Source organism: Branchiostoma lanceolatum, chromosome 14 (assembly GCF_035083965.1).
Source record: "Branchiostoma lanceolatum isolate klBraLanc5 chromosome 14, klBraLanc5.hap2, whole genome shotgun sequence".
Classification (NCBI taxonomy): Eukaryota; Metazoa; Chordata; class Leptocardii; order Amphioxiformes; family Branchiostomatidae; genus Branchiostoma; species Branchiostoma lanceolatum.
This window is the reverse complement of record NC_089735.1, coordinates 15,104,122-15,113,851: the sequence shown is the minus strand read 5'-3', so window position 1 is coordinate 15,113,851 and position 9,730 is coordinate 15,104,122. Positions and strand designations below refer to the sequence as shown.

At 42.7% G+C, this 9,730-nt stretch overlaps 1 protein-coding gene across 1 annotated transcript; it reads left to right on the top strand.

Moving 5' to 3' along the window:
* The first annotated feature begins 5,653 nt into the window (after positions 1–5,653).
* Positions 5,654–9,078, top strand: LOC136448775 (cytochrome P450 2U1-like). Its single transcript, XM_066448419.1, has 5 exons — positions 5,654–5,789; positions 6,076–6,359; positions 6,582–6,776; positions 8,372–8,507; positions 8,894–9,078. The coding sequence occupies exons 1-5, from the start codon at positions 5,654–5,656 to the stop codon at positions 9,076–9,078; spliced, it is 936 nt and encodes a 311-aa protein (XP_066304516.1).
* Positions 9,079–9,730: the final 652 nt, after the last annotated feature.

The window sequence follows — 9,730 nt, the reverse complement described above, 5'->3', positions numbered from 1 at the left end:
CAGCAGAATATATACACAAGAGATAACTTAATGGTTATCAACAAATACAAATGCTAGGCTACATTCTTAGACGCAATTACTTTGCCTTTGATACTGGATTTTCGTTGTTTCTCGTCAACCAACAACTTCTTAAAAGAAGGGAACAACCCCTGGTAACCCCAGGGTCGATTCAAATGTTGAGAGGTGCCCTGTGGCGGTGTGCTAAGGAATGCGTAGTCTATTCAAGGACATTGCATATTTCTATGTACTGTCCTTGGTCTATCTGATACCACTACCTTTCAGCTTGTAATTCTGATCTAATCCAACTATTGTCATTTTGATACTTACAGTCTTTCATTCCCTGAGTTTCCTTAGTATAACTAGGACACTGTAATTTGTGAATTCCCGATAATTCCTTAAGAAAACAGGTTCTTAGATTTTGGCAATCTTCCATGTGTCCATGACGAAGTTACCTTTGACCCCACTGTTAACGTTTACCGTACAGCACTTGGGCACTGAGAACGATACGCTGATGTGTCATCGTTTATGTCAAGATGGTGGGGTATCTTTCTCCTTTTACCTGGGGTCTGATAGTCGCCGTTCTAGTTCCCCTCTCCGTATACTTTTACCTGAACCGTCGTAGAGGTAATTTCCCTCCCTCCCCGCCCGGTAGCTGGCCGTTTGTCGGACATCTTTTTGCGTTAGGCCGAGAACCCCACTTGCGGCTTACGGAGTGGAGTAAGCAGTGTGGCGATGTGTTCAGCATACGGCTTGGGATGGAAGACGTGGTCGTTTTGAACGGAGGGAGGACCATCAAAGACGCTCTCGTGGAGTCCCGGCACGTCTTCTCCAGCAGGCCCGATGTATACGTACTTGACGCAATCACAGGTTTCGGACAAAGTAAGTTTATAATTAAGTTGTTTACATTTTTTGGTCTGAGATGGGCAAAAACCCCAAAATAAATGATTTCAAAGTATGCCAAAATTGTGAATGGCGTCCTGTAGGCATATGTCACACTCATTTTCATACCAAATTTATGTTATTTCAATACCAGGGCGCAGGAGCCCAAAATATACATTTTTGGTCTGTAAATGGCCCCAAATGCCATAAAGTTGATTCTGAGCAGAAATCTGAGATGGCCCCATATTCATATTTGCTAAGAATACATTCAAGTGCATTTGTGTTAGTTTTGGTACTTTAAGCAAAATTTTCACAATGTTTCATGCAGCTATCCCACTAGACTGAAATACAACCTGGGGATAAAACATGCCCTTAGATACATATTCAAAGTACTGTTGGAGCGTGCCACTGTCTTTACAGGGCTGGAAACATACATCATTTACCTTCGGTAAGAATGTGAATCAGACGTACTGGGTGTCGTTTCTGGGTTAAATAATCTTATTCGTGGACCACATAAGTCAAGGAGCTGTGGATGGATCTGTATTATATTTGGTATATACTAGTATATAAGTGTCAGCAACATGAAGAAAAAATGGAATTATGGGCCCCCTAGCGGCTTTCTATGGCACTGCAGAAGATTTCGCTTTCCACGATTTTACACGTAACTGTGGTTTGGTGTTACATAAGATTAAAGGAACTAAGGAGACTTAACAATGATAAACCATGATAATTACAGTGTAAAAAGCATAACAAGAAGTGAGCTGGATGGCAAATGGTTTACATTAGCAACATAGCTGGTTTTAGACAATCAATTGAAAATAATAATAAAAATACCATTACAATCCATCTACACGTTCTACAGTTATGCTGACTTAAAGCATCCGGCGACACTAACATACACACATGCAAACGATTTTCTTCCTTACTTAATTTGCACTTAAGTGTGTACATCTTGGACTAACCTACCTGTGTACCAAATAACATGACAATCTGTCGTTCCTTTCTTCAGTTATTCTCCTTAGAACATTTTTACATATACGCCATTGCAGTTCCAGCGACACATACCAGGGGGGCCCGAAATCGACCTTGACCTTTCTCCTCCCAACACCTACCCACATATCAAATATCATTACAATCCATCTACATGTTCTACAGTTATGCTGACTTTAAGCATCCGGTGACACATACATACACACAATCACGCAAACGCACGCAAAACAGTATCTCCACGAAAAAGCCTTTTTTCATGGAGATAATCACATGATATGGATAATGTTGGTACACAGATGTAAGGTAACATAAAACAGAACTTAAAACTGTTTGAAGACAGTTGGCATTAACATTAACTTGTGGTGTTGCAGCTCCTTCCAAGCCATGTGTTGTGGATGCACATCAATAATTGTATCCAATGGACCCATGTATCCTAAGAGTAGTTTTTTTTTCTTTCATTTTGGTGTTACTCGATGTAAATGCTTCCCATAGGAAAACTCTCCCTGCCTGTGTGAGTTCTGTTTCAAGGTTGGTGAATAGGGAGACTCTTTCTCTAGTATATTTAGGACATATAGATAGGAAATAGTGTACTGATTCTTCTTCTCCCCGGTTACAGTTGGTACATGTTCGATTTCCTTTGTATTTTTTCATTCATTTTCATTCATATTGTCTTTCTCTCTCTCTCTCCCTCTTTTTAGTTAGTTAGATATTTTCCTACCTTCTAGTTCTAAAACGTCTGCTCTGGCTTTGAATTTTGATATACTTCCATCTGTGTTTGTGGAGTGTTTTAATAGTCTTCGAATCTGGGCTCATGCTTTTTACTGATCAGAGTCTGTTTACTAGAGGTCAAGAAAAGGTGTCGATCATCTTTCTTTATTCTCAGTGCTGAGTTTATCCAGTGTTTGTTGATGGGTGAGTAATTACACCATATGTGGTCCAGTGATATAGATGTGAGAAAATTTTGCATGTGTTTAAGCCAGTACCATTGTATAGTTTTCCCTTTCTAGATCATGTCAAAAATTTGAAGAATTATTACTTTTGGCCATCTCTGACCTTCCATTTTAACAATTCAGTCATGGTATTTTAGTCTAAGTTTGCCCTGTAAGCTTGTTATAGATTCCCATCCAAGTTCACCAAGCACAGTAGCTTTACTTGTACAATTAGGAGCTTTAAATAGAAATTTTCCAAATTGTAGGTGGGTCTTGTCCTTAATTGAGTTTATGCCAGTTAATGGATGACAATTGGTAGAGTAGAGGGCAAAGGTCACATAGCACAACTAACATACGCACGCACGCACGCGCGCACTCATTCACTCACTCACTAAGTGACTCAATCATTCACTCACTCAATCGCTCACTCACTCATTCACACACTCACTCAAACTGACTCAATCATTCACTCACTTATTCATTCATTCATTCACTTACTCACTCACTCACTGAAATACTCAGACATACTCAATCACTGACATACTCACGCACTCACGCACTTACTCACTCACTTAATCGCTCACTCGCCCACTGCCTAGCTTAATCGCTCGCTCACTCACTCACTCTCACCAACTCACTCACTCACCCACTGACTCACTAACACACATACTCACTACTCACCCACATAATCACTCACTTACTTTCTCACTCATTCAATGATTCACTTACTCACTCACTCAAATACTCACTGACATACTCATTCACTTACATACTCACGCACTCACTCACGCACTAACTCATACACATAGGCACTCACTTACTAAAACGCTCACTCATCCACTGTCTCTCTTAATCACTCACTAACTCTGTCTCACTCTGACTCACTCATTCCCTTTCCCTCTTGAACGATGGGCTGTAATTATATCTTGCTGACCTCTACATGAACCCGTCTTAGACATCGCCTGCACCTGGCATCATAAACTCCCCAGGTTTATCAGGCAACATGCTCAGTAGGCTATATGCCTGCAGGGCAGCTAAGGAGGTGCCAGATCACATGTCAGAATGATCAAGCATAGCAGGAGAGTTGGCAAAACAACCATTGGGACAAACACACAAGTTCACCTGCAGGTTACACATAATTCACCTGCCGGGCTGCCACAGTACAAGGGATGAATTGACATAAGAAACAAGACACACTGACCAAGAAAAAACAGTGAACTGAAAAATTCTGCCTCCATCGATAAAGTATTTGGTCGCATGTCTTTTTCTCCCGGTGGATAGGGAAAGAACATTCTCTCTCCCTCAATTCAAGTCAATTGTCATTCTCCCTCTCTCTCTCGAAGCTCTCTCTCACTGACTCACTCACTCACATACTCACATAATCACTCACTCACTCTCTCATTCACTCACTCACCCACTTACTCACATACTCGCTCACTCACTCATATACGCACTTACGCCACCACTCACTCACGCACACATGCACTGACTCACTCACTCTCTCACCCACTCATCCAGTCATTCACTCACCCACTCATCCACTCACTCACTCACTCACCCACTGACTGTCTGAATCACTCACTCACTCACTCACTCACTCACTCACTCACTCACTCACTGAATCACTCACCAACTCACTAACTCACTCACTTTTTCTCACTTGACCCCTACCTGAATCCTTCTTCAGACACTCCCTGCACCTGGGCTCGTAAACTACCCAGGTTTATCAGTCCACAGGTCCATTAGTCTATATGCCTGCAGGGCAGTTCGGGTGGTGAGATCACATGCCAGAACGGTCATGTACAATAGGAGAGTTGCCAAAACAAACTTGGGACAAAACACGCAAGTTCACCTGCAGGCTACACATAGTTCACCTGCCGGGGTGTCACAGTAAAAGGGATGAATTGACAAAAGACGCAAGACAAATAGTGAACTGTATAATTCTGCTTTCATCGATAAAGTATTTGGTCGCATGTATTTTTCTCCAGGTGGCTAAAAGAAGAATATTCTCTCTCTCTCTGCTCTCTTCCTCTGTGCTCTCTTTCTCTCTCTCTCTCTCTGCTCTCCCTCCCTCCCGCTCTCTCCTTCTCTCTCTCGTTCTCTCTGTTTCTCTCTGTTTCTCTCTCTCTCTCTCTGTGTGTGTCTCTCTCTGTCTCTCTGCTCTCCCTCTCTCCCTTTCTCCCTCTCTCCCTCTCTTTCTCTCTCTCTCTCTCTCGATTTCTCGATATCTCGGTCTCTCTCGATTTCTCGATCTCTCGGTCTCTCTCTCGATCTCTCGGTCTCGCTCTCTCTCTCGATCTCTCGCTCTCTCTCAGTCTCTCTCTCTGTCTCTCTCTCGATCTCTCTCGGTCTCTCTTTCTCTCTTCCACATTAACGCACATCTTGATTGCTCAAAGTTGCAATTGATCATTACAAGTCAAATCAACTGTCATTTCATTTCTATCTATAGTTATGTTATGGTTTTTATCTCCGTGTCATGTTTCGGTGCTTCATAGACTACTGCAATCTAGTTTCTTGCACATCCACCAGGTGTTGCTACTGCAAGATGGACCCACGGATTCTTGCTGCGCAGAAAACTGTCCTACAACATCCTGAAGTCCTTAGGGATGAGGATCAGTCGAGGTCATGCTGAAGACGTCGTTCTGGAGGAATACAACTGTCTCTGTCAAAAGGTGTGGATTAAAATTTGAGAAATTAGGAAAAGCAGTAGTTTCCTTTGAAACGTTGTCCTTCTGCAAAATTGTTCTATTGAATGCTGAGTTGCGTTTCTGCATTCACAGATACAATCATTCAACGGCCAAACATTTGACATCGTGGACGTATCGACTGCTGCCTTTTCCAACGTAGTGTGCTCCATGGTTTTCGGACGCCGGTTTGACTACGACGATCCTAAACTGAGCCAGCTTCGCCGTAACGTGAAGAGCTTAGCGAGGGCCATCAGCAGCTGCCAGATCCTCAGTCTCTTCCCCATTCTTCGCTTTTTACCACTCGGTAAGAGTATTTGAAAAAAGACTTGATTCGGACCTTTCTTGTTAAAGAAATGTGTACAATTATTTTCAGTCACGTTTGAAAGATAGTGAGCCCTGCCTGAAACGCCTGACTCTTTAGAAAAGTTATCCAGTTGCTAATTTTTTTTTGTATTACGTGTCCAGTGTTCAGCGAAACAAAACTATGTCACGTGTGCATTTCGTTATCAAGGCATTTACCAACATGATGTAACTATTCACAATAGCTCGCAATGACGCTCATTGTAATCTTGTGTTTGCATGCCTTGCAGAGAACCAATCCGGTCGAAAAGCAATACGACTTGCCGAGATGCTTCAGGCGTTCATCCGAGAGGAGGTGGAGGACCATCGCGCCACCCTGGACCCGGCCAACCCGCGAGACTTCATCGACTACAGCCTGCTGGAGTTGGCCAAACCGAACCCCATGGGTGGATACACAGAGGAACATCTAGTGTTCTTCGTGGCCAACTTGTTCACGGCAGGAACCGAGGGCAGCAGCATGACTCTAGCTTGGGGAATTCTTTACATGATCCTGAATCCAGACATCCAGACAAAGGTACGAGGTAGTAGTGCAGTAGTCATTACAGTAATATGAATCGATATGAAGGTAAAACTATGTGTGTATGTGCATGTGCGTACGTGTGTGTGAGAGAGAGAGAGAAAGAGAGAGAGAGAGAGGGAGTGAGAGAGAGAGAGAGAGAGAGAGAGGAGATAGGGAGAGACAGACAGAGTTTGAAAAGGTTTTATCAATATTTCCGTCCATTCATATCTATTCCAGGTACAGGAGGAACTGGATCGTTTGGTCGATAAAGACGTCGGTCTTCCCTCTATCCGTCACCGCCTGCAGCTGCCGTACGTCGAGGCGACTGTTCTGGAGATCCAGAGGATCCGCCAGGTCATTCCACTCAACCTCCCTCACGCCACAACCACGGCCATTAACTTCCGAGGGTACGACATACCGGCTGGAACACAGGTATTACTGCGCGGAGGATAGAGATCGCGATCTGGCAGAATAGCAGATTCTATCAATAAAGATCGCGATCAGTGCCGTCGACAGAGATTGCAAACATAATTTCTGCCATCTCTGGAAATCGATCGAAATCTATCAGAATAGCCGATTTTACCAGAAGATTCGCGATAGAAGTCTCTGTCGACAGAGATCGCCATTAGCATTTTTGCCAGTACAATTGCTGATTCTACCAGTACAATTGTCGATTCTATATGGTCCCTGGAGTAAAGACTTGTATGAAATATTCTCTGAATCAGAACAAGAACATGTTTTTCAAAATAGGTTAAGAGGCGACACGAGACTCACAAAAGATGTACTATTCTCGCAATATGAAAAAAGTGGGCTTATGAGCTCTGGCTTAAGCCAAAACTAAGAACGTATGCACTGATAAAAGACTCATTCTCTCCGGAGAGATATGTTACACTCCCTCTTACAAGAGCCCAGAGATCTCTGTGTGCCCAGCTGAGAGCGGGCATATTACCTTTGTCTATTGAAACAGGAAGATTTAATGCCATTCCTGAGGATGATAGAATTTGTCTACTGTGTAATCTACATGAAATTGAAAATGAGGTCCATTTCCTATTTTATTGCCCTTTTTACGACAGTTTACGCCAAACACTGTTCAACAAAATGTACAACAAGAGACCTGATATCATTTGGGAAAGAGATGAAACAAAACTTAACTGGTTATTCACGGAGGGGGTATTTGAAATTGCTTCATACATTCAAAAGGCTTGGAGGGAACGTAAGCACTACATCTACTCATAACAATTTGATTCTATTTTGCATCTAGTTTTGGCTTTGTCTGATTTTGTTTCTACCCTGTCATATACTGTTTTGACTGTTATATACTGAGTTGATATACGTGTGTTTCCTTCAACAACTTTTGACTTGAATTTAATTTATGTTCATTTACCACCTGCTTTCTTGAATTGAATCATTGTACCAGGTGTGTCCCTTTTTGTGTTTTTGTGTTTCCACTTTATTATGCTCATACTATTTTGTTACTCAGTACTGCTATTATTATGATTTATTTCTGATTATCATTATTTACTACTGTACCTCCTACATTTCTCAAGTTTATGTATTCTTATGTATGGTGTCTTATAAGCCCGTATGGGCTGGGCGACTTTTGTCGCAGGACACGGAAATAAACATTCATTCATTCATTCATTCTATATCAGTCGACAGAGACTCGCAATCTCCCAATAGATCGCATTCTGATAGAATGGCCGACTCGTCCGGGAGAGATCGCGATCAGAGCTTCTGTGGACAGAGATTGCGATCAAGATCTCTGCCAGTACAATCGGTGATTCTTCCTGTACAATCACCAAGACCTCGATGGCGATCTCTACTCAGAAGAATTTTGCCCTGTTGAAATCTCTACACCTAAGTATGTATGCCCATCAAAAAATAACAACACTCTTGTAAAGAAGAGGATACCTGGTGTGCTTGATAACAGTTCATGCCTGTTTTCACAAATCTTTGATCTGCTAATGAATAATTTTCATCCTCTTAGGCGACAGTCGATAAGAATATACAATGTGTTATGTTCGTAGGTGCTGACTAATCTGTGGTCAGCACACATGGACCCAGAAGTGTGGACAGATCCGGAAGTCTTCCAGCCTGAGCGCTTTCTGGACCAGGATGGACGAGTCATCAGCAGCCCGGAGTCGTTCATGCCTTTCTCTGCAGGTAAATACAAAAAAAAAGAGAGAAATAGATAGATAGAATGTACGAAGAAGTCCTAGCATTCCAATTATATTCACCTTCACTTACACGTTCGTTTGTGTGCCTTTTTCAATATGAACGTACAATAATAGTTTGCAATGTATTCATCAGGTTTGACCATAATCATACTGACAAGATACTCTACATATTAAGTTCAGGTGATATTAGTAATTACCTTCCTTTTATATGGGATATACGAGTCATCAATGTGAGGTATCTCTCTGCTACAGTCGTGCCGGTGGTTCCATAAGGAATCATTCTCGGACCATATTCTTCCTGTATGTTACAAATTAAGCGATTTATACCAGATCACCTTGATTGAAATGTTGATTGACAATAGATTTTAACAGGTGATCGTCTGTGTCTTGGAGAGAAGCTGGCCAAAATCGAGTTGTTCCTGTTATTCTCTGCCGTGATGCTTCGCTGCAAGTTCATGCTACCAGAGGGCGAGCCAAAACCATCGACAAGAGGACGCTGCGGATTTTCTCCAACTCCTTCTTTCAAGTTGTGTGTTATCCCTCGACAGAGCGGATAACGCTGGCGTCACGCAGCAGGAAAATAGCTCACCGACGACTGTGCGAGCTCTATCACATACTATTGTAGTGAACCATCTAAAATTTGTGTTCACCTCATCAACATATCTATTCAGAGTTTTGGTATAAAATATGTTTCTGCCAGATCAAAGCCCAGGTTACACATAGCCGAACATGCCCTCCCGAATCTCCGCCGACCATGGTTAGAGCGATTCGGAAGCCAGGTCGGCTGGCGTGTTTAGCTGAGCCAGCTGGCGATCGACTGAGTCGGCTGGTGTTCGGTTGCGCCAGCCGAAAGTTTTGAAAATTTTAAAACATTCGGCTCCGGACGGAGCGATGGTCGGGAATGGTTACCTGGTGTTCGGCTGGTGTTCGGCACAGTCGGCTAGTGTTCGGCTGGTGTACGGGAGTAAGTCAGCAGTAAAATCCAAATCTTAACCACGCTATAACCACTACTGACTTAATCCCAACTAGTTTCCAACCTACCCATAACTCACCCAAAGACCGTAGATAAATCTCTGCTAACTCATTCCCAACCAAACTGACTACTACCAGAACCTAGGCGAATCACCCCCGACCTTCACACCACCAAAAAGAGAGAAGAAAGCAAAAAGCCTTATTTAAGCTAACCATGATCCGAATTTGATATCTTGG